Genomic DNA, 26,515 nt, shown 5'->3' on the forward strand with positions numbered 1-26,515 from the left:
TTTAGCTCTAATTTCCAAATTTTTATTCTCGGCATTAAAAAATGCCAAGAAAAAATAGTTACTCATGGCAGAGGATCTGTTTCATATTTAGCACAACAGCTCTCTGCCCACGCCTGTACACATCAGGAAGACCCCAATTTTCTTCTAGCATGTCTGACCTCAATCTCTCTGTGCAGTGTTGTATTTTGAGTTAGCTGATTATATGCATCAAGTTCTTTGTTTCAGTATGGCCAGTGAAGTCCTGCATGCTACATATTTCCTCCCAGCTTGCCACAACATAAGCCATAAGCAGCTTGATTATCTGACTAATCACATTCATGATAGTAATAGTACGATCCTAGTAAAAGTGAATCAGGGATAAAAATAGCCTCAAAAATAATTTCCTGGGATTTCCTAGGTTTGGTTAGTATTAAGAAAGAGCTCATAATAGCAAGAAAATGAATACTGTGGGGAACCACCAGATGGATGTTTTATTTTTCTGGTAACTAAATATAAACATGTCACAAGTCTTGCCACGAAAAACACAAAAATAGACCAAGCTTAGCTAAAACGCTTAAAACAAAACAAAAACTCCCATACTTTAGTTTACAAAATTAGTAGACGATGTCATGAAGGATTATGGCAGAAACATGGCAGAAATATCTCACTTTGTAAAAATTTTGTAAAACAAATACCTATTTGTCACACTGAGCTGTCTTACTGATTGTACAGTTTATAATCTGCTAGAGTTCCTCATCAAATTATAGTATAGAAGGAACAGATTACTGCACAGCTTAATGAGGGTGCTTCCTTACAATGTGAAACAGTTCTACTTGATCCTACAGCAAATCTCTTCCTTTCTTGGAAAAGGAGTAATTAATAAACAGAAGAATAAAAAGTGGCCCTTTTTCCAGCTTCAAATACACAGCACATATACGGAGCACCTAAAGGAATATGCATATATCTGATTTTATCATGTTTCCATGGATGATTTAATTTCCAATTTAAAAGCAAAATGGATTCTTCCCTTCACGGTGAACCATGGAGTCTTCTCCTATCCTTAAAAACAATAGGTTCTGGATTCCAGGTTTATGCAGATATCAGGTACAAAAAACCCACTTAGTAATCTTACTTAAAATCTTTTAATTCAGTTTAACTACAATTCAAGTTGGCAAAGGAAACTTCAGAATGATTACATAATTTTAAATAATCTTGATCCAGAAGAGACTGAAAGAAGAAAATGCTGAAACATTGACAACATCCCAGAAAGGTAGACTTTAACAATATGCTTTCTGACAACATAGAAAAACAAAAATTCAGGTAATACACTGGGAAGAAGTTAGCCTGAGACCACAGAGACAGCTGAATTTTATTGGCTTCAGATGAAATATTTTTTACTTTCTTGTTGTGGTGTTTAATCTTAATGAAAATAAAAATGCCCAAGTCAAACGTCACTCATCAAGAGGAGATTTGGACACACATTTCTCTTATAGCACACTTGTCAAAATTTTTTTGTCAGTGGGTATTTCTAAACGTGGAACTGCACAGCTGATACAAATAATTGTATGCTAGATTTCCAGTTAAATTTGAGTTGTTCTAAAATAGTACTGGTTTTGTTAAACCTAAGTTGAGAAGCATATAAAAAAAATAAAGTGACTGCCTCAATGCATATTAGCAAAGCAAGCCTATTTTAAAGTTGCAAGCACATACAATGATGCTTGCTTTCATCAGTTCTAACTAAAAATTCCATTGTTTCATTACACTGTGTTAAACAAGCTCAGCAGTACACATAATTTGAGGTATTAATTAATGCAGAGACTGCTAGAATGGTGTCCACGTTCCAGGTCATATTTTCTTTTTCAATTTTGAGCAATATCATCCTAGTTGGTAGTAGCTCTAAAAATAACAAGATAATAAGTCAGATGGAAACTGAACTGTAGAACAGGCATGCAAGTAAAATAAGTGAAACAGGAGGTGAATTCACAAGTAAAAATTATATTATTGCCCTCAGAGAGCTGTAAAACAGAATTTTTTTTTAAGCTTTTTACCTCGGAAGCAGTCTATGAATTCTTAGTCCATATAATTGTGTTGGCTTATTTACCACATTTTTGACTGGCCACAAAAACGTACTAAGAAAAGCAAATTCACATACAGACCCTCAAGTTTCCTTGACAAAATATACTTCAGACGGCATGAAAATCTGTCTTGGAATTCTCTCAGGAAACAGATTCTCACAGATTCACTGAACCATCTGGCATTCATAGATTACCGAAAGAAACACAGATCATCTCGGAAATTGTGGAGAACTGGGCCAGACTTGGTTACTGGAGAACTGTGACAACGAAAAGCAGCATCTCTGAGACGGATTTAGTTAACACAAACTGAGTTTACCACCTCATGGTACCACCAAATCAAAAAGGGTTGATATTGTGTTTTAACATAGATTAGTAACGTGCAAGAAGGTTAAAATAAATGAATAAATAAATAATAAAAAAGATAAGGACTTGAGTTTAGTCCAAATTCATTAGAGCTTTTAGGAGCCCAAATCTTACTGATCTCAGTGAGTTCACAACTCAGAATTTGCTATTTTTAACACTACTTAAAATTTGAGAGGAAAGAGAAAATGACTTATGACAAGGAGCTCATCAATCTGTTTATCATCAAAAGAAAGATCAAGGAAGACCAAAAAGTGATTTGATTACAGCACAAATGTCTCAAAGGGAAACAAGAAGGGAACAAAAAGAAAAGCCCCTCTGGGTAGGGAAGTGCTCTTTAATATAGTGAAGAAAGCCACAACAAACATTGTCTAAAAGCTGCAGACAAATTCATATGGGAAAGCATAAATTTTTAATAATGAGGTTCACAAATCACTCAGATTATCATTGAAGGAAGAAGGGGTTTTTTAGCTTCTTAAAAACAGTGACAAATTTGTCATCTGCCTCTGTGTCTTCATTAGTATGCTTGATACAGCTTTGCTTTCAGTATGCATGAATACAAATATATGCCTAATGGGACAATAAGAATCTGTTAATATTTTATTTTATTTTCAAAGTTAAAGGTTTCTGCAGGAAAAAACCTAGATACGATTAATATTTTGTTGTTTTTTTTTTCTTTAATTTTACTGTAATCGATTTTGAGTGTGCTGATTTTATGCACAATAGCTAAAGAGTTCAATGTCTGCAGATAGATAATTTATTCAGTTCAAAAATCAAAAGAAGAGGGCATTTTTTTTTTTCTCAAGATAAAATTTAAAAATTTTTAGCTCAAGTACTTGTGGGAGATAAGAAAGCCAGTGTTTCTGAGAAAAATCTAAAAAAAAAAAAATCCTTGAACACTTAGGCTTCACAGCCACAAGTTCTTATGGGTTTTTTAAGCAAATCATATGACTGCTTAAAAAATGCATACAGCATCATTATTTCCTCCAAATTATGATAAAATACTTACACTGTTACCAAAAGAAATGATTTTGTGTTTAGTATGAGCATTTTGTCTTACAGTATTGTAAGAATTCAAACCCATATTGACTTTTGAGAATTGTGAATGAACAGTGAAAGAACACTGATTGGAAGGAAAAACTTTCTTGCATTTTCATCCCCACTTCTGTCTCAAGTCTATTTCCCGATTGTTTCAGCATCTTAGCAATTTTAAGTGATTCTTTTCCAAACATGTGAAACAGTCCTTTTCTGATTAGCTGAGTTGAAGAAAAAGTGAAAAAAAAATCTGATATCTGATTTGAACAAATTGCCTGTTAACGATTCAGTTCTCACAAACATTCACCTCAACTCAGCTCCTATTTTTGCTAGCAGATCACTACTCTTGCTCCTACCACTTCAGCTGGGAAACCACATCACTGTCACGTTTTCAGAATTGTACATTATTCAGCAAACTGTTAAGAGGATAGGCAAGTAAGTCAAGTAACCACTTATCTACATGTTTCATTACTTGCTGCTCCGTGGCAGAACCCCAAGCATAAAAAAACTAGAAATCATAACAATAATGAAAAACTAATATTTAGAATTAGATAGTCTAGTGCGACAAACTATGAACCTACTGTGTCTAAAACAATTGTCCTAGTAAAATAAACTTCTTCTGAGTCTACAATGTCCAAGTAGTCACTCAAGAATCAGGAGTCATTTGTCTTACAGACATGGTGCAGAACTCCAAAGAAATCATGTGCCCAGAAAAATAAAAGCTAGATTGTTGTAGTAAAGCTTGGAAGGACCAGTCAGCCCTTTCAGTAGATTTTACAACAAGGAGGGGACAACTAGAAAAATGAAGACACAAATCCCTAATTCTAGTAAGGGAGGAGGCATGAACTTTCATACTCATAAGCAAATCTAGTCTCCAGGAAAATCTCTACTACTATAGAAACTTCATACATCACTGAATCACAATAACTGTATCAGCTATGAGTTTGTTGTGGGTTTTTGTTGTGGTCGTTTTGGGTTTTTACTTCCCAGAATTGTAAAAGGTCTCTCCAATTTTTAAATTGCATTTAAATAAAATCTGTGGTATTCCCAAGTTTCTGGAAACATTTAAGGCATTACTGAACCTCATTTTACAACTAAATGCATTACCTTAAGCACTATTCAGTTACACGAAAACAATCTCCTCGCATCCGAGTTCAAGTATCACATTATCAATTTAGAAAATCATGTTTTTTATTTATCATTCTTCTTACATTTGAAATAGGTTATATTACGTTACTTATCTAGATAATTCAGGTCCACAGAAAATAATTAAAAATGTTTCATTCACAAGTCTAGATCTTCTTCCGTCTAATGAGAAGAACTAATGTTTCATCCTTTCTACTACTTGTATAACTGTTGCAAAACCAAATCTTGGTAACACAATGCCAACTTCCCCAACCAAAGGCAAGTTCTTATTACTTGCAACCTGAACAAGCTTGTTGCTCAACATCAAAACCTATCCCTGCATCAGCCATTATACCTAAAATGTAGCTTCCTAAAGATTAGATTAATTCACTCTTCTATTAGTCATCTAAATGTATTTTTTAAACTAGAAAGACACAAAAATTTTGAATTTTTTTTTCAGTTCACTGTAGAAAAACAGCTGTCGCAGCACTACTCCTGCAATAAAGATGGACTAGTACATGGTACAGCTGCTTGGTAGCTATGATGAAATAATTTGGACTACAAACAGTCAGAAACATTATCGACAGGGGGTAAGGCCTTAAGGCTCCTTCTATTGCATCCCCCAGCATTAGTACACCCTTCGTTTCTGATGTGAAAGGGATTGAAACTCTTTTCCAGCCTCCCATCAACATCCACATAGGCTATAGTGTTGAAACACTCACGGAAACCGACTTCAGCCTTGATTGCTCCCTGTGATAAGAAAACTTTAGCCTTCAGAAACATATAGTACTCCTGTGGATTCAGACAGCATTTGAACTGTTACCTATGGAAATATAATCTGCAAAAGAAAGCAAATTATACAACATGCAACCATTTACACAAGATCCTACTGCCTCTTGTATTTCTCAAAGATAAGCTTGTGTATTTCTAGAAATTGTTATAAATCCTCAGTAGTAGACTGATTAAGTCTATATTTTGATTTCAAAGAATCTTGAAAGCCATCAACAGATGGCTCTGTAGGATTTTTACCTTGTCACTTGAACCTGAATAGAAGAACACTCCCTTCAATATAGCAAACGCGTGCAAGCTTTAGAAACCTGTTCGCAGTTGGTCAGGGCTTTTTTAAGACTGAGAAAGCTTAGTTTCAATGGCCAGAAGGCAAATTCTTCTTTCTTTCTGGATGATAGCTAGTGAGTACAGACCACCAGAGTATCATTGTTCTCCTGGTAAAAGTCCTACCACACAATAACAAATTTTGATTCTCAGGAAGTCACATCAAAAGCTCAGCTTAAGATCCTCCTATGCTGGTCGCCTCAACAGATGCAGATATCAACCGCATGTGTGAAGATATGAAAAGGAATGTAAAGACAATGCCACATACAATTTATCTTAATTTTTAGTGAAAACCTCTAATTACTCTCTGCCTGAAACAGACTTTCCATTGTGATCTATTATCAAGCTTGATTTTAGCTCTATTTGCAAAAGTAAAAAAGTGATATTTTGATTAATTTTATTTTCAAGGAGGCACGCAATATGTGAAAATGTGAGTACATATTCATATATATAAACATATATATAAACATTTCATAGAATCATAGAATCATAGAATCAGCTGGGTTGGAAGGGACCTCTGAGATCACTAAGTCCAACCCTTGATCCACTATCACCGTGGTTACTAGACCATGGCACTAAGTGCCACCACTTCCCTGGGCAGCCCATTCCAATGGTTGATTACCCTCTCTGTAAAGAATTTCTTCCTAATATCTAACCTAAACCTCCCCTGGCACAGCTTAAGACCATGACTTCTTGTCTTACTGCTGGTTGCCTGGGAGAAGAGACCCACACCCACCTGGCTACAACCTCCTTTCAGGTAATTGTAGAGAGTGATGAGGTCTCTCCTGAGCCTCCTCTTTTCCAGGCTGAACAACCCCAGTTCCCTCAGCCTCTCCTCAAAGGACTTGTGCTCACGTCCCTTCCCCAGTCTTATTGCTCTTCTCTGGACCTGCTCCAGCACCTCAATATCCTTCCTGAACTGAGGGGTCCAGAACTGGACACAGCACTCCAGGTGTGGCCTCACCAGCACTGAGTACAGGGGAAGAATCACTTCCCTGGACCTGTTGGCCACACTGTTCCTGATACAGGCCAGGATGCCATTGGCCCTTTTGGCCACCTGGGCACACTGCTGGCTCATGTTCAGCTTCCTGTCAATCCAAACTCCCAGGTCCCTCTCTGCCTGGCTGCTCTCCAGCCACTCTGCCCCAGCCTGTAGTGCTGCAGGGGGTTGTTGTGGCCGAAGTGGAGGACCTGGCACTTGGCCTTGTTGAACCTCATCCCACTGGAATCAGCCCAACTCTCCAGTCTGTCCAGGTCTCTCTGCAGAGCCCTCCTGCCTTCCAGCTGATCGACACTCCCCTGCAACTTAGTGTCATTTGCAAATTTGCTAATGGTGGACTCAATCCCCTCATCTAAATCATCAATAAAGATATTAAACAGAACTGGGCCCAACACTGATCCCTGGGGCACACCACCAGTGACCGGCTGCCAACTGGATGCAGCTCCGTTCACCAGCACTCTCTGGGCCCGGCCATCCAGCCAGTTCCTAACCCAGCACAGAGGGCCCCTGTCCAAGCCGTGGGCTGCCAGCTTTTTCAGGAGTGTGCTGTGGGAAACAGTGTCAAAGGCTTTGCTGAAGTCCAGGTAGATCACATCTACAACCTTCCCCTCATCCACCAGGGGGGTCACCTGATCATAAAGGGAAATCAGACAGGACCTGCCCTTCTTAAACCCGTGCTGGCTGGGTCTGATCCCTTGTCCATTCTGTAGGTGCTGTGTGATATGTAACATGGAATGCTTTGGTCTTGGTTTTGATCCTAGCAGAAGCCACTAACAGATTTATTTATCACTGTATTTCATGGGAGAAACAATTTATTTCACTGACTTTGAAACAGCTAACAGTCTTTTACCTGTAAATGAACCTAACTAATTATTTTGTAATAAAACTTCTTCCTAAGTTTTCAGACGATGACCTCACCATTCAAGAGTTACATTGCAAATATGACAGAGTCAGATTCTCCTATTAGAGTTGAAACTGCTTTAAATGTAAGAAAATTAGAATAGAACAACAAACAAGTAGTATCTTTAGTATAATGCACAATTATTTCAATATAAAAACCTCAAGAAGCAATGTAAATATGTGTTTATGTCAGCATAATCAGATACGATCCGTGGAAGGACTTTTAATATTAAAACAGAAATTATAGGATATTGCATAAGGACTTGGACAGAAGCTTGTTATATGAGATTTCTTTTTTATTTCTAGTAGGTGGTAACATACAACAATTTTACTACTTTCAGTGCATTTTTCAAGCTCACAGAATAAAACAAAAGAAGTTTTGCTGTTCAGAAAAAGAACATTGTTGTTGGAATCTAAAGCCAGGGAATAAGATGTATATGGAATATTTTCAGGAGAGCATACAAGACCTGATCTCATTTTAACACATAGACAATAATGAAAAATACTTTTAGGTATCTTTCAAAGTACTTTTAGGACTTCTCAGATTCCACGCTGCATTAGTAACATTAGTGTAAGCTTAGTACTTACCCTCAGATGCATTGGGAAGTTCAGGATAAAGTTTGTTTGTATTCTTTTTAGCTGGAAGAGAAAATAAAGCAGCAACTTCTATGGCATGCTAACATATATTGTTATATTTTGTATACTGCTTTTCTATATATAAGCTCAATAGTTATTAAATGATTGTAGTTATATAAAGAGCAGTGCAGAACTAAAAAATATGGACTTTACCTTATATCCTTGACTAGAAAAATAAGTTAACAACAGGAGATGAACAGTAAAGCCTCACTTTCAATGAAAGCACTTTGCCAGTCAAAGAGCCAAATTCTGCCTCTTCTGCTCTACTGTAAGACCCCTACCAATTAAAAGATATTGACAACCTAAAGGAGAAACTCTGATTTCTAGAAACCAGAAGTTTCTAGAACTAGGACTAGTGGTTTCTAGAAGGACTGTCCTTTTTACTAAGAAGTTTCATTGTACCATATCCAAGAAACATGAATATTTCCTTTGAACTATTATATGAATCTGTAACTATAAAAACACTAAAGCAAATCTGTCAGAGAGAAAAGGTTTGTTAATATAAAGCAAATAGACAAACCCTTTATGGTTTATCACTCATGGCACTATCCTAACATGCTTTAAGTGTTTGTCCAAGAAAGAGTATTAAAAAACATTTTTATAGAGGCAGCTATTATAATAAATGCATAACATCAATAAGCTTTAGTGCTCTAATTTTATAATGAGAATTAAATAATCATTATCAAAATATTTTAACCTGGTGGCGTAGGTCTGACAGCGGGTTTAGGTGGCTCTGGTCTAGATGATGGTCTAGCAGGTGGGTCATTTACCTAAAATACAAAATTTTTACAAAATGTTGCATCACATCTGGGCGTAGATTGTGACTTCAGGGCCTAGAAGTATGTCAAGTTACACTGAAAAAAAATTTAAAATCACTCTTTCTCCACTGAACTGGTAGGAACTCAAGAAGCATACAAAAAACTACTGACATACACATGACACTGAAGCAATTCACTACAGGTTTAATGAAGCTGAAAATAAATGATTGTCTATCAGTAATATCAACATCTACAAGAAATCATCTTCTACACTCTTAGTATTACATTGTAAATGTGATTGTTTGAATGTAAGACACAAAAAGCAGAAAAATTAAGAGCATCCACATCAACCTGCAATTAATTTGATTAGGAATATTTGATCAAACATTTCTAATCGTCACCTCAGATTTGATAATGTACAATTATAAAACAAGGATATATTTTGTTATTCTGGAGGATGCAAAGGAAACCCAGCAACATTCTTGTCCACAAGAGCCTATCAAGGGAATATTTGAACAAATGTATTACGTGCAGCATCTGCAACATGCTACACTTTTAATCATCCAGTAGAGAAGCTAAGAATGCCACATGAACATCAACATTAACACAGACTAGGGACAGTTCAGGAACAGAAAAAGCCTATGTGAAAAAGAACTGCACAAACCCTTCTTTGTTCCCTTACAGATTTTCCAGGATTATTTTTTTGCTCTTCGTTTTCATAGACTTCAGTGAAGGATGCTAGAGTTTCATAAAGATCATCTGCTTGAGCAGGAAAAGGCACATCACCAAGCAGGATGGCACTAGCACGAATATCCTGCCCATAAAACCTGATATAAAAAAAAGATGTCAGGTATTTGATAATTATTACATTTCAAATTCTAGATAAATTCACCTCGTGCAAATGCTTTCCCTCTAAATCCCTGGCCCTGAATTTTTCCTGCTGATCATATATTGAGAAATGACAGAACTGGTACAATGCTGTAAATCTGGAATACTGACCACAACCCTCATTCCCCATTCCCCTGCACTGCTTGGGAGGACGGTGTAGTGAAGCTGCGAGTGAAGCTGAGCCCAGTAAGATGAAAGGCGTGGGGAGAAAGGTGTTGCTTTTTAGATTTGTTCTTATTTCTCATTATGCTATCCTCTTATTAACTGACAATAAATTAAACTAATTTCCCCATGTTGAAGGGTTTTTTTTGACTGGTAAGTGATCTCACTGCCTTTATCTCAACTCTTGAGTTTGTCATCATACTTTTCCTTGTCCCATTCTATTGAGGAACAGGAGTGACAAAGCACCTTGATTGGCATGTGGTGTCTAGCAAAGGTCAACCTGCCACAGATAATCTCTAAACATTCAGCATCATCTCAATACCCATTGCAAGATGTCTAAATTGAAGAAACCCTTGTCTCCCAAAAAACTCTAAACCAACCATAGTATGTTCTTATAAAAAACTCTTTTTCCAAATTGAATGTGTCCTAGTTAATTCTGTCACTATGCCTTCACTGAATCACAGAGTATTCTGAGTTGGAAGGGACCCACAAGGATCATCGAGTCCAGCTCTTAAGTGAATGGCCCATGCAGAGATCAAACCCAAAACCTTGTAGTTATAGCATTATGATCTAACCAACTGAGCTAATCTCAGGGTCTTCTAGATTTGGAGAGAACTTACTTGCGATTTGTTTCTTTCCTTTCAATTAGACAGGTTCCTTCTAGAGATACACCTGCAAACAGTCCTCGAGATTTGCAGTATGTATAGACAGCCGCAGAGCTTCTTAGAGCAACATCCCCTTCTAAGTTTCTAGAAGAAAAATTTTGGTTGATATTCTTCAATATGGCTTTGTAGCATGAACAGCAGTCTTTTTCTTTACATTCTTTATTTGACTTTAATCCTATTTTCAGATGGGACCCAGTAAAAAGTAATTAATTGGTTTGATAAGGTTTCCTCTGAAGCACAGAACAATGGTGCTTCATGTGAATGCTTCCCATTAGGCTTCCTCTGAAAAGTATTAACCCACATTTTAATCACACTTTAAAATGACTGGATTATGTTTGGATTGGTGACTGGAACTCTACTCAATATATTCAAATCCTTCTAGATTTTATGGTCAGTACAAAATAATTTAAGTAAGGCTTCATCAGACCTCAACAGATTTGGAAGATTATAGTATTTGTCCCACCCAGGATCACATTTTAGGTTTGAAGACACTTCAGGCAGTCACCTCAAAATGGATACAACATCAAATTGAGAGCAGGCTGTCTGGACTTTTTGTAGCCAGCTTCTTATGAATTCTAAGGATATAATTTCACTCTGAGCAACCTGTATCGGTGCTCAATTTTGTTCATGTCAAATTTTTTTTCTCATGTCCAGACAGAACCTTATGACTACCACCTCTCATTGTCTTGCCATGCACCTCAGTAAAGAACTGTGGTTCATCTTCTTGGTGATTCCCTGTTGGGAATGCAGTCCTTTAGAAGATTTCATGGTCTTCTCTCATTGTTTAACCTCAATGAGGTTAAACAAGCCTCATTGTTCACATGTTGCATGTCCCTGGCTATTTACGTAGCTGTTCACTGTACACACTCTAGTTTATAAACTACTTTCTACAGGGCTGAAACTGGACACAATATTCTAGTCACAGTCTATGAAATGTGAAGCAAAGAGGAACAGTCACACTCCTTATCTACTTGGTACAGTCCTGCTGAAGCAGCCCCCTACACTGTTCACTGTGTTTTCCGTCAGGAATCAACTGCTGGCTCAGCCCACTGCCCATGAGGATCCCAGCACCTTCTCAACAGAGCAGCTGCCCAGCCTGGCTGGCTCTGCCTGCATAACTGCAGGGGTTCATCCAATTGGGGCTGCAGAACTTAGAACTTGTCCTTAATTTCATGAGGTTTCCTGTTGGATCCTCCCTCCCCACTCTCTAGGTCCATTGCTCTGAATGGCAGCCCCACTCTGAACTGTATTGGCTGCACCTCCTGATTTGGTGTCATCCACAAACTTGAAGAGGATATTTTGCATCTGCTCCTCCAGGTCATTGATAAAACTACCAAGCAGGAGAGGTCCCAGAAGAGTCTCCTGAGGAATTCCACAGAAACCTGGCTTCAGACAACAACATGACTCATTTACCACTGCTCTTCAAACCTTCAATTGTTTGCTAGTCTGCCCCACCCTGACCTATGTCCCAGCTTGGACACAGACATGTTGCAGGACAGTGTACTGAATGCCTTTGCAGGGCAGATGACATTCATTGCCCTCCCCTGAACCACAGATCTCTCTCTCTTCTGTGAAATGGGTATCATCCTTTTATTTTGTCAGAAAAGATAAAAAAAAAAAGACATAAGGAGGTACATGTTCCATAAACAGAGCTTGAGGCAACTGAGCTTGGTAAGCCTGGAGAAGAGAAGATTTAGGGGGAACCTAATGGCAGGCTTCAAGTATCTATGAAGAGGTAATCAAGAACATGAAGCCAGGCTCTTTATAGCAGTGTATGGTAGAAGAATAAAATGTTATGGACACATACAGAAATAAGAAATGCTTTGACTGGATATGAGGCAAAACTTTTCCCCATGACAACAGCTGATCAGAAGAGCAGGTTGCCCAGAGAGACCAAGCAGTCTCCATATTTGGAGATTTTCAAGACCTAACTGGAAAAAAGGACTGAGCAACATGATCTAAAGTCATAACAGACCTTGCTTTGAGCAGGAGGTTGGAGTAGTGATCTGGTTTCCAATTTGAATTATTCTATGATTATTTCATCTCATCCTTCAAAGTAAGCTGGCTTAACCACTTAAAGGTTTAAAAGAAATTTTTTGGTGTAGTTTTTATTTACTGTCAGGCAGATCAGTGGTGACAGAGAGCACAGACCTGTACATTAATGAAAATAATAGTTCTATCAGGCACAGTAGCACCTGTGTTCTTCATTGAGCCTAGCCAAGCAGTCTCCTGCAAAGAAAGTAAATCTCAGAACACTTTCCTTCTACCAGTAAATGACTTAATCAAGAAAGAAAAAGAAAAAAAGAAAAAAAAGTGATTGGCAAGAACAATATGGTCCAGTCAACATACAGGTTGCCCAGTTTGTTCTGTAACATAGCAAAAAAAGCCACATCAATGTTTATATGTAGCTTTTAAAATTATCTTCCACATACCCCATATTAGGAAAGTATTTTACCCACCTCCCCAGAGGTCCAATTGCCACAGTAAGATTTCCTCCAAGTGTAAGATTCCCTCCTTTGGCAAAAGCTTCCACTGCTCTTTCATGATTCAGTATTATCACTAAGTCTGAAACCTATAAAATATCAAATAGTATGTATTTGTACTATGTTTTTGTATTATGTTTTACTATGTACTATTTTGTACTACGCTTTTTAAGAAGAAAGAATAGCACAGGAGAAGCACTTGTAAGGGATTTTTTTGAAACAGCTTTCACAACAAAGTTGATTCTTTTTCTGCAAGGTATTTTGAAACACAAATTCCTCCCAACTAACTTTTCAATCAAATTTGACTGATTTTTTTCAAAGTGCTGATATGGTCAGTATGATATAAACAACAGTTATAACAGAAACTCTATTTTAATTCAGAATTTCCTAATTAACCATTTCTTATTTTCTATGGCTTATGCAAACAATTATGAAGGCATTTTCAAATGTAAATAATTTTGATCCTTCCATAATTAAACTAATAAAAGCAAGACAGAACTTACTAACAAAAATTACTGTCCAAAGAATAAAAAGCAAAAAGGATACAGGTCTTCTCGCTATGGATAAAATTTTATTTTCTTGACGGGGGTTTTATATATAATGTGTGTGTGTGTGTGTGTGTGCGTGTATGAATTATTAATTAACTTTTTAAGACTTGAACATTAGATGTAGTCAGTTCCTTCAAGAAACTATTAAATTAAATAACTGAAGAGGTAGCAATGTATTTTCAAAAGATGCAAAATGGAAAAAAAAATCACTATTTTTAAAAGACTTAATTTTGCCTGAATTCTGACATAAGATGCATGTATCAAAGTACTCCTACTACTATTTAAGGTGATGCCTATTACCATCAGTACTGTAAAACTGTAACTCTTCAATTTAATAAATTTCAATGTCTCCTACGCAGATCCCTCTATTGTACCTCAAAGCTCAGTAAACACACTAAATGTTGTGAAAACCCCCACAAAACTACAGCAGTGTCAGCCTGTTCAACACAGCAGATTACACTTCAATAGCTAACAGTGATGGATTATCTTTTCAACAGGTATCTTGACTACCCAAGGACTACTGCACCTGATCTTTCATTTGGTGGACTTGACTGAAAGCCAGGTTCAGAAAAAACTTTCAACTTACCCCAAATTCCAAACAGTGACAGCAGGGAATACAAGAGGAAATACCAGATTATTTGCAAAACAAGGCTGGCCCTGAAGTATTACACACAGCATAAGAGAGGTCTTTGTTATTAGCCCCCTGTGGTAGCCTCCACCCCATCCCAAATAAAAATTGGCTGTCAGGAGTAGGTTTTGAATCATCCAGGGATAGAGAAAGAATGTCATTCAGGATACCTCTACCTCCTTTTACCCATTAAGAGGATGATTCCACTGCTAAAGCTAAGTGAATCCATAGTGAGAAAACCTTCAAGGAAAGCATTTATATAAATTTAAAATTGGTCTTTAATTGAGGTACCAATTTGTTCACTGTGACTTCTGAAGTCTGTGACTTCCTTCGTGTTATTTAAAACATCCATAACTACCACTACAACTATGTTAACTGTAATCTCCCCTACAGGAATAAAATTCACCCAGTTTCTAAAACATTTAAGTTTATATGTGACTAAAAGAGTGCTGAAATTGGACTCTAGGCTCCTTAGCCACTCAGGTATTTCTGAATAGCATATATTTTCTAGAAGAAATAAATAAGACTGTGTTATAATAATATCAGTAAGGAAAGAGCATTTTGTAAGCTGACTAAAATTTCAAAGGAAGAGCACAATATTACCCAGAAAAAAACCCTCTCACAAATAGCTTCTGTATTGAAATTGCTTAAGTGTCAACAGTAAATGGCTACATTATTTAAATATCAGATGGGGATGACTAAAGGAAATTTAGATTAATCAAAGCATATGAATAGTCTGTTTCATTGTTTAAAAGGAAAAAAACCTCAACGTTAAATCCCACAAAAAACAAACTCTGGGACTCAAACTGAATGTTTTTTAATGCATTCAGACCATGTAGTCACGAAAATCAAAGAAAATCCCTCACAAAATTTAATGATTTTGTATTCATAGCATCCTTTAAAAAGTGCACTGCAATAACGGCTGAGATCACACAGTGAACAAGGAGGATACAACAAAATACTGATCTGTTGCTCATTATGTGAGTGCTGGATGAGTGGCTGCCAGGACAGGGACAGCTGGTTAGTTGTAGGAGATGTGCTGGGGGCTGACGTGGACCATCCAGATCAGCTATATGTGGATTCTTCTGAGGAGCAGAATGCCCACTGCAAGAGATCTTGTTGGCAACATATTGTTACTCTGATGTTCTTTGGGAATAAGCAGAACAGAAGCTAAACAGAAAAAAAAGAGAAGGACGAGCCGGGAGACTAGTGTGGGAAAGAGAAGGAAAGATGAAAACAAAGAAGTGTGAAGGAGCTGTGAGAAAGAAGAAATGGGAAGAAGAGGCAGAGCGCTGTCAGGACTAAGCACACCAGGATTTCTCTGAACATGTTGAGTCCTTTACTTAACCATTTCTGCTGTCTGGAAATTGGCTCCTCTTCTGTAGCAATCCAGAAGGGGCACCACTAGTTTTGGTGCTTTCATACTGAAGGGTCATGGTCAGTAGCCACAAGTGTGAGTGGGAAATGTGAGAAGTACAGTAACATTAGCTAGTCTCCATTTTACTACATCTTCAGTTCCTTTCATTGTTTCTTGCCAGATGGAGTCCTTGTGCTCTTTAACAAAGCATTTTATACAGTATTATATATAGGATACTGTTTTAATTAACTCCAATTGGCTTATATGTGAACACTGACAGGAAGCTTTCCATACATGAAAGTTTCTAGAAGTGAGAAATCAAGGAAACAAGTGCTATGCCACTTCTTTTCATCTAAATGTCTTCAAACAATTAGACTGATAGGATCAAATCCCCTATTTTGTTTGTCTTGCATAAGTGAATTTTATAATAACCTTTTTTTTCGTACAGAAAAGTAGATTCTATTATTTCACTAGCATTTAGATCTTTGTCAATGCATTTTAATTTCTTGCAAAAAAAGTTACCAACAAGTATTTCAAATGCAAAATCATACCTCAATTCCAATTTCAAATCCACCACCAAGGCCAGCAATTCCTATTGCAGAAGGAGCAGACCAGGCTGTCATTCAAAACAAGACAAATTTACAGAATTTTAACCACACGTCACAAGAAATACTCATTTTATTATTGCAGTTAAAAACCACTAACAAATTCTCTATTTAAAACTGTGTTCAAAACTACTACAATAGAGTCATGTAACTATAATGCCTCATCCCATGGGAAAGAATTTAAGAAATACAAACACTCATAATCCAAACAAATCTTTGTTACAAATTATTTATCACACAGTTGTTCCCTATCAGACATAATTAATTTTTCTAATGAGTTTTAAACTATGCACTATTTTATTTCATCCTTTTACACTAAGATACTGAAAGCATTTACATCTGGTCAGAAGAGGTACAAAAATTTGAAACCAGCTTTCAAACGAAGCACTGTCACCTACTGGCCTGACTCCTCACACATTTCCCGCTTTATGCTATGAAAAGAAATAATGAAGAAAAAATATTTTTATTTCTTTTAATTCTCCCGTGAACTACAAAAGGAAAATATCCACTTACTTCCATTAGGAAGACGAGCTAATACAATTCCGCTTCCTCCCCGAGCAGTCACCAAAAATCCAGCTTTGATAACAGACAAAACTGCAAGGCCTTTGGCTTTAGCTATTACGTGAGCTGAAACAGCAAAATCATTTATTCAAGACCTTGGAAGAGAAGTTCTAAGAGAAAGGGAAAAAAACCCTCTACATTTAACAATTTTGGACACATAAGAGTCAAATAATCGAAGCAAGAGCTTAAAGAAAACTGAAGGAAGTTGAACTGATAATGACACCTCCATTCCAAAGTGAACCACAAAGTCAGCTGCAGGTCATATTAGCCTGTGACAATCTGTATACTGCCACAACTCCTTCACCTATACTGATTAGCTCATAAAGAGTTAGTTTGCTTAGTGCCACACACACAGTGTGTCAGTACCCTTAGCAAGATAAACAGAAAAAAGGCAGTGAATAGCTGCGAATAATCTCGTCTCCACAAATTTCTGAAGGAGTGCAAATTTAAATCACAGCAACACACAACAGCCTAATCAGCTTATATCATTAGGCAGTGTTAGTGGCAAATACAGTGTCAGCATCCTGCAAGTCTTACTGCAGACCTTCCAGAAAATAACAGTTATGAATTCAAAGCCACAAACAGCAACTCCAGATGGAGGAAGACACTAGGAGAAACACAGGGTAACAACTGCAAAAATAAAGAAGACAGCAGCAAATAAGAGTCAAACCAGAATCAAATGAGAACAGTGCCCCAATCTCTTTACTTCAACTTATTGTCATCTAGCTAATTTTAATAAATACAGATATTCAAGAACTAGAGCTACTATTCTAGGTCCTCTCTTAAGAACATGCATTTACAGGGTGGGCATGAGACAGTCCATCCATTCATCCTTCCAGTGCAGGAACCTTGTGGCTGTAAACATTCAAAAGATCTCTACCAGTAAGTAACATCTGATAAGAATACAGCAAACTGAAACCCTTTACTTCCAAAATATTTTCAAAGAAGCTATGGCACCTGAAATCTTCATTTATCTCTAAGTTGTGGTCAGTGAAAGCAGAGAGAATTGATAAAGAGAGCATGACTGCAACACAGGGGAGCCGTGAAGGTTTTAGTTGAATCAAAACATTTTCTTTACTCACGAGGTATGATTTTATCTGGTCCATTTCTAGAAGTTATTTCTGTAAATTCTCGTAATATTTTAGCTGCCTTTTTAGCTTCTGACTTCAAGTTGGAAGGTATAGGGTTGTTCACTGTAAAACATGAAAGAAATAAATTATATCTATGGTCAGTTCAGGATATCTTATACAAAAAACCCCAGTATAATTTGTATGGGAAAACTGACTCTTTAAAAATAAAGAGGAAACCATAGAGACACGGAAACAGGAAGCATAAGAAATGATTTTCTGCATCAGACCCACATTTTGTCTCTGACAATTTTAATAGAAGAAAAAAACCCACAAGCCCAGCTCTTTCTTCCAATCTGTTTCTCTTGTACTTGCTCAGAATCCACACTGGTAACCACAGGGGTGTTGGAGATACATCCTCAGTTGTTCCTGTCTCTATTTGTTTATGGGCTTATTTCACATGAATTTGTCTAATACCTTTTCAAACCTATTGATACTCTGCCTTCAGAATTCTTGCTGCACCAGTTCACCACCTGCTACTTAAAAAAATACGTGATCTATTTTAAATTAATTTACTAGTTAGAGTGAATGCCTGCTAGCTCAAGTCTCTCAGGTTCTGGTGAACACCTAATACATTCAACTTGTCCACTACCTTCATGCCTTTATATATAGCCACAGCCCCCAGCCTTCTCCACTTTTTCAGGAGTCTCAGCCTTAGTCTCTCCTCAAGGTAGTTGCTCCATCACTGATCACTCTAATTGCTCTTCTCTGTACTACCATGAACTCTGCTGTCCTTCAAATTGGCAACTATTGACCAGTGAACTCTAAATTGTTCACATCTCTTCAGGACACTTTTCTTACAGAGCTAAACTTGCAGCATGTTTTGTAAGCAAATAAAATTCTGTTTCAGACCAAGAAATTTCCTTTAGAAATCTACTTCCTGTGGAAGGGCTTATCAATATTTTCTTTCTAACATGATCCAACATAAGCTTGTTGTACATTTCAACTGAGGAAAAAGCACATACTAGAGATAAATTATGTTTACTTTATAAAGCTGCAGACAACAGTAACAGACACACAAAATCTTAATATTTACCACCCAAATCCATGAAATCATAAATTCTATGGAAGTGCATTGATCCCACTCAGATCTACCAGATATGCTGTCATTAGTCAACGACTGAAGAGAGACAAGTATTATAAAATATTAATATTCTGCAGCAGTATAAATACCATTTTATGTATGAATAGTAGGTTTCACCTGTAGATTTGCAAAAAGACACCTTCGTGCAGATAAAAAGATAAGAGTTAGTCTTGATTGTTACATCTACTACATATCAACACTCACTATTTCCAAGTTTATCAGCAGCAAACTGCCCAGGTAACACATGAATATATTGCCAGACATACCTAGTCTCATGTCATGTCTCTGAAAAAAACTAGAGACAGCATTTACATAAAATTCTAGTGTTCTTAAATTCATAAAAAACATAGACAATACCATGTATAAAGAAAAAATATTCTGTCAAAAGTGGCCTAGTTTTTCAATTGGCGTTCACTGAACATTCATTCATCTCTTCACTCTTGGGCAGCATTCCCATCCAAAAGAGGACTAAATAGATTCTGAGATTAAATCAATGTTGCTTGGAGAGCAATTCAGCTCAGACTTGAAGCACAAAGCAGCAAGTCAGCCAAGTTTCTGTTCAGGCTCCACTGACTAGAATAGGAACTACACCTCCACTTTCCAAAATGAAGAATATTCCTCTAGTATGTTTTTCAGGCAAAAAGGAAGACTCCCAGAACAAGAGAGATCTTGACATCTCAACCTCTGGACCACCATTCCCTGTGAAGTCTTGTAGCAACATTTGGCTTTGGTGGAAATGCAGCAGGTGTAACATTGGAGAGTTTGAAGTGACAGCAGACATCACAAGGCTATCCAGAAATATCAGCCTCTCTGGGAGCAAAAGGAAGTAGATGCATAGAAAGCAACAGACTCTAAACCATGGTGCTGTACCAGAGAAGAAATACTAATTCTATCTCCTGATCATCCCTTCTCAGAAAATTAAGATGATAGCCAAGTCCCCGAGTGTGAAAGGATAGGAGAAGGTGAAGCTCTACATGCTCAGGACCTTCTGAAAAAGCTCTTGGCATGTGAAATTTTCTGTGACTGTTTTGGCACTAAAATTGTCAGAATGCTTGCAGGAGTTTTGAACATACATTTCTTCTGTGATTTGAAGGCTTCACCAGGCTGGAATCTGGTTACACAGCAAGAAGAGAGGCCAGTGTAGCCCAAACAAAACATGAACAGAGAATTGATTTTGGTAGATTAAACTGAGCTGGAACAAGTGTTTCCATTGCTTCTGTTGTTTGTACTTCACACCTCATTTTCAAGGTCAGAGGGTAAACATTACCAGCATAAGAGAAAAATAAGATTTTTGCTTTTGTATGGAGATACATTGAGTCAGTCCCAAAAAGCATATGGAAAGAGCATTCTTCTCAAGAAGGCATGAAAAATAAACTTAGGATATTATAATTTGTAATTAATAATTAACATTGTAATACACAGTGCATGTCCAGTTACAAAATCAGATGAACAGTTCTATATGTAGTTTTTCAGTTAAGATACTTTGCAAGTCTAGAAGTCTGGAGTTTGGGAAGGGTCACCTACTCAGTCTACCCAAAATACACATATCATGGTACTTAATTATTCTTATGTTTCAATAACATTAAAGTGGAAGATATGCTTCATTCTAACTGTTGTAAAATGGACGGTTATGTGCCTGATCATGCAGGACTTCTAGCAAAGTGATCAAGACAATGAAAATAAGATGTGTACATTAGAGACAAAAAAACTTTGGGGAGATAAAAACATTGTGAAGATAAAAAACATGACGGAGCAAAAGCAAGCATTATCAAGCTTTTAGATTAGAGAAATAAAATAAACTTCTGTGCTTTTCTCTCACTCTTCTTTCCTGTCTTTGCATGCATTCCTTCCTCCCCTTTGCTTCTTTTTGGCTAATCTCAGAATCTGGAGAAACATCTCCAACTAATTCTTTCTACTACTAAAAAAATAAAAAAAGCAAAAGCTCTCATTTCGCACGGATTAAAGAGAAATCCCTTAGCTAAGTCCATTGAGAAAATATGAGATGTTTTCAGACCTAAAAGTCTGCAAACAGGAAGAATAGTGGTGGGGAAAAAAAAAATCACTTCACGGTTTTCATACGCTTTTTCAGATTCAGAATTGGTTCAGAAGTATTTGATGGTTTCCAGACAACACCGTGGCCATGCCTCTGTGCACGTAGAAGTTAATTGAAGACAACTCAAAGCTAAACTTCAGGAGTCAGCAAAAGTAATGTGGTTACTACTTCACTGTCCTTTCACCTCTCAAAATGTAATTGGTTTCAAAATCAGGTTTCGGTTGCATCTTGGGTCAGGATGGAGGATGTTTAAGTAAGCCTTTCAAGTGTTTACTTTGAAAGTTTCACAAGATACCGAGGATAACTCCATGATTTTCCTACCTGGCTTATTTTTATCCTAGTGTTCCTATATTGGAAAAAATCAGGAAGATTTTTTTTTTAAAACAAGGATGGTATTTTTATGAACTGGTTGCCCAGGGAGGAGGTAGATGCTCCATCCATGAAAACATTCAAGGTCAGGCTGGATGGGTCTCTGAGCAACCTGCTCAAGTTGAAGATGTCCCTGCCCATTGCAGGAAGAGTTGGACTAGATGTCCTTTTCCCTTCCAACACAAACCATGACTTACCTGCACTATGATTACAAATACTGTATTCCAAAATACAAACTTTGGACAGCAAAACAGCATTACCTAAGAAAACTGAAAAGTAGGTATATCCACTCCAGTCCCTCTAAAAGGGTGGTTTTTTTTTGTTGGTGGATTTTTTTTGTTGTTTTTCTTTTTGTTTGTTCATTTTGGTGCCACATAGTGTGGGGTACCTTTATTACCAGGGTATAGAGAAGATGGAGAGAGATTCCTCATCTAGCTGTACACCACAACAGCAAGCACAAGAATAGTTTAACTTCCCATCCTTAAACTAACAGCAGAAACTTCACTTTCTCCCTGTATCATTTGTTTCCTACGTCAGTATTGCTTCTGCAGTCTCTGGGTAGCTACAAGAATTCACTCCTCCAGTGTCCTTTGTTTCTTCCCTTCCTGCCACAGACCGAAGCAATGCAGGGTCATTTTCCTGGACTATGACACAGCAGGTGGATTTGACATTATTCTGTCAGTTACTTTGCATGCAGGCACACTTCAGTGCTTTCAGAAGTGGGCTAAGAAATGGGTGATATTTCTAAAGCACAGTAGAGATACAGAGAGGGGGAAAAGGGAAGGAAAAAATAAAGAGGTTGAACGCACTACCAACTGAAGAGTTCAAAGCTACACATTGTAGAGAAGGGTTGCAAGTAAGATAACTTACATCCAGATTTTAATTTAGACAGTAGCAGGTATGAAAATTAGAGTGACTTTATTTGGCAAGCAAGCATGGCACAGAAAGGTTTTAATAACAATGGGCAGGATCAACAAGCCAACTGATTAAACACTTTCATGCTGAAAACCAACACAGTTACTCAAAGTGGCTACTATATGATTCTTTCCACAGTGGCTCATTTAAAGTTTCTTTATTTACTTTCATAATGTTGTGTAGATACTAAGGAACTGGCAGGAGGCCTACAGGGGTCTTGAGGAACTGATGACTTGTTTAAAAAAAACCTCAAACAAGTCCACACCCTGACCTTAATTACGTATAATACAATGCTTGATAAAGCCTGGCTGGACTTGCATTTTGCTAGGATTGTTAGAGCCACAGCAAAAGAAATATAATATTTTTTATCACTGAGGAGAGGGGGAAGTTTGGTTCTCCATCTTGGGCTATGCTACACTCAAGATTTTGTTGACAGAATTCAAGATTAAATAAGAACAACAGTCAACACTAAAAAGGCAAAGTTTAATGGTTTGCTACATAGTACAGATGAGGCCTCACTCTTACTATTAAAATTTAGATCAATCAATTTCATAAACCTTTGTCCAAAGGCAAAGAAAATTATGGGTTTTTTAGTAAAAAACCCCTAGTAAATGGAAAATAGCACAAATATGTCAAAGACAATGCATAATTAGTTATTCACTTAAAAAAAACAACTACATGGGGCTTCGCACTATGAAATTACTGACATCTGCCCCAAAAATACAACAGAAATAAAATAAAGAAAGATCACAGTGAAGGTTGAGGAGCAAGTTCTTGCTTCTGCTTATTTTAATCACTGTATAAGCAGACAAAACTGTAAGTGGGATTTCTGTGATATCAAAAATGGTTTCAACTTCTGTTCATCTATCAGATTGTCCTCTTCCCCCTCAAGCTTACCTTATGATTTGAACTGTAAAATTAGTTCCTTAAAAACTAATTTAATACTGGAAGTCTATTGGAAAGGTATTATAGACATATTTGCTTTTTAACAAAAATACTGTATGAAATACTTAGACATAAGCCAAATTTCTGTGTTCACTTTACCCTGTCAATAACATAACGAATCATCCCACAGCACTGTCTTCACTATTACCTTTTAAGTATGCATTTATAATTGTCTGCTTTGTATTCAAGCAATGCTCAGGAAAGAAGTAACCAGGAGCAATAAGACAATAATATCTATCAGGGGGATACACTGACTGATGGATTTGGAATGCCGTGACCACCGAATGCTCAGCTGGGAGCAAGCTTCATTTGCACTCCTGCTTGTTGTTGAAAGGAGAAGATATTGAGCATATGTGAGTCAGCAACACAAACCCCATGGGGGAATATCACACCAAAATTGATTAACTGCTTAATTCGTAAGCTGATGAGGTAAGTGCGTCAGCCTCTAATTTGCATTCTGACTAACAGTAATAGCGTGTTGGCTGAACATTTGGTGAAATTATCTGAGCAAGGTGCAATAAAGAATAAATAAAGCCTTTTTACTTAAAATCTATAACTAATTCTGATATAATCAAAATTCTGCTGAATATGAAGAACAGATGAAATAAAGCATGGTTGCATTATGAAAACCCAAACATCAAAAGTACAGTTTCGAAGAATTGATGACAAAGGGGAGACAAAGCTTTGCATGCAGACTTCATACATTTGTTGCCCCTGTACATATGAGCTTTGAAATATTTGGTGCTGGAAGGTGGTGTTGTGGGGGTTTTTTTGGTTACGAAAAGAACAAAAAAACCAATGACAAATAACTCTGTGAGCCTCAGACAGTAACTCAGTCTTCACTTTCACCTCACTAAAAAGTTCAGAAACAGCACAACAATACATTAAAGTATAGATGCTTTGCAAATACTCACCGTTACACGAGCTACGTAAATGCTAAAAAGCTTGTATGAACAGAGAACATTCAAAATTATGATCATGAACATTCATCAACGTGAAAATTAGCATAGTCAAGAAAAGTTAAAGAACAACGTTGAACGGGAAAGAGAAACCTGAAAAACAAGACTGTGCAGCATTGGAAAAGAGCCTAAACAAGAGATTTCAATTTGGCATTACAATCAAAGAGATTAATGTAATTTTGGTTTCACGAATGTGTAACAACATGATACTGTGGCAGCCAGCTCCAGCCTTGGGCTTCATCTGGTACTTGGAATTCCTTAAACAGCCTGCAAGATGTGCATTGTAAGCATTTTGCCTAGTCCAAGAAAAAGTGATGCAATACAGAGCAGTGGATGACAGGCAGCAAACTATGCTAAACATGTCTCTATCAGTACCTCTCCATTTACTGCTTCCAACACTTGAAGACAATGATAGACAGTAAAGAAGCCAGGTCAATGAAATGTCAAGAAAAGACATCTGGATTTCAAGGAAATAGTGGCACAAGTTGAAAAGGAAGCTGGAAGAAAAGGATGTAATGAAATGAAGGCAATAACCACACTTTTTAGTTGAAATCCAGCAGACTACTGCTGTCCGTCTGAGCTCCTTACTCCTGGTTTTGGAATCAACAGCAACAAGCAGATACTGTTTCCTCAAGACTCTAAGGACCAGAAACACGAAAGGCTCAGAATGTACACTTTGATCATTCTGCTGGAAAGGGCTAATGGTACAGCAGAGAGGAATATAGGAAAGCAGTGGAAGGGAATGACAAAGCATTACTGACACAGCAGTTCATGTCAGTTGGCTGTGTTATACAATTCTGCCATAGGCACCTGGAACAGCAAGTGAAACAGGAGACAACAGAAAATTCATCAGTGTAAGGCAATGGAAGCAGACCTGAAAAGTAGAAAACAAGGTCTCTGTACAGTGAAGCTCTGCACTAATGTCATGTATTTCTACCATGATTTTTATCACTTGGATTCCTGAAGTTTTACCAACTTTCATGCTGTTCCTCAACAACACTGGTGTGAGAAGTTAGCGATGCATCAGTGACACAGGAGTTATGGCAGGATACAAGTACTGCAGCAGGCACTGCATGGCCTTGCAGATGTCAGCTGAGCTGCACTGGAAGACTCTAATGTGTGCTTTCACAACCTTGATGGTTTTTACACTATGAATTAATGTAACTACACTTTCCTGCTTCCCCACCCTGGATAACAAGCTGTTTACTGGATCGCACTACACTAAGCTGGTGCTGGTAGTAGTGAGGGAGGGAGAACAGACCAGAAAGGCCTGCAAAACCTGCAGCCTTTAGCACACAGAAATCTAGGAGTTGGAAATATTTTAAGGTTTACCTAAGACAGATGGAAATATATTCTGTCCAAACACTACTGGAAGGAAGTGAAATAGTGCTTAAAAATAAAGCCAAAAATTTAAAAAAAAACCCCACTCTTATCCATGTTAAAACCAGCCTGTTTCTCCTTGTTTTACCTGCAATAACCTGCTAAAGTTAGCTGTTGATGACAGCCTGTGCACAGGAAAAACCTCATGAAGATACTCAAGTTACAACTAAATTCAGCCTTCAAGACCTCAAACATGAAAAAGGAATGACACATAACAGAAGAGAGCACCTTCTCTAAAAGGAAAGCAGCCCCACAGTCCTTATTTCAAAGAGAGGAATCTCACAGACATTTCTACCAATATAAAAACCTGAGATATTTATGGTATTTCGAAGCATTTTTTAATGAAGGAAGAGGGTTATAATAAGAAATTATTATTGAATTTATGAAGCTTATATTTCAAAAATTACATATATTTATATATTTAAATCATAGTAATGGGGGGGGAAAATGACAAATGTAATTTTAAAGATTAGTACTTCTGAAAACCTTTATGGAAACTTACGTTGCATCTGCATCTTTATTGCAAGACAGCTAAGAAGTCGGACAATGACAAGAAACTCAGCCATCTACATTTAGATTTTGGTGTGCAAATACACAATATGAAATCAAATCAAAACCTAAAAAATCACAAGTCTTTATTGAAAGAAAAAACCATTTCAAACATGGAAGGCTTTTTATTCATAGAAATGAAGTAATGGAGATAGAGAGCAGATGAGCAGATTTCTTTCTTTATTCTCATCTCTGAAAGTCTGCGGTTTTGAGTTTTAGGGGGTTTTTTTGTGTATGTGTTTTGATTTTTTTTAAA

General features: G+C 37.2%; 1 protein-coding gene across 2 annotated transcripts in view; it reads right to left on the reverse strand.

The window, feature by feature from the left end:
• The window catches only part of SH3YL1 (SH3 and SYLF domain containing 1), a 50,711-nt gene that overhangs the window by 19,562 nt on the left and 4,634 nt on the right, over positions 1-26,515 (reverse strand). Inside the window, exons 2-9 of one of the 2 annotated variants that reach the window (XM_064650430.1) lie at positions 17,961-18,071; positions 16,831-16,944; positions 16,264-16,328; positions 13,156-13,268; positions 10,652-10,780; positions 9,664-9,808; positions 8,921-8,993; positions 8,176-8,226 (exon numbers count right to left, since the gene is read on the reverse strand). In XM_064650430.1, coding sequence (XP_064506500.1) covers positions 8,176-8,226; positions 8,921-8,993; positions 9,664-9,808; positions 10,652-10,780; positions 13,156-13,268; positions 16,264-16,328; positions 16,831-16,944; positions 17,961-18,071 — 801 coding nt within the window. Of the gene's footprint in view, positions 1-8,175; positions 8,227-8,920; positions 8,994-9,645; positions 9,809-10,651; positions 10,781-13,155; positions 13,269-16,263; positions 16,329-16,830; positions 16,945-17,960; positions 18,072-26,515 lie in introns of both variants that reach the window. The other variant, XM_064650429.1, reaches the window with a different exon arrangement.

Source organism: Pseudopipra pipra, chromosome 3 (assembly GCF_036250125.1).
Source record: "Pseudopipra pipra isolate bDixPip1 chromosome 3, bDixPip1.hap1, whole genome shotgun sequence".
In the NCBI taxonomy this organism is placed as follows: Eukaryota; Metazoa; Chordata; class Aves; order Passeriformes; family Pipridae; genus Pseudopipra; species Pseudopipra pipra.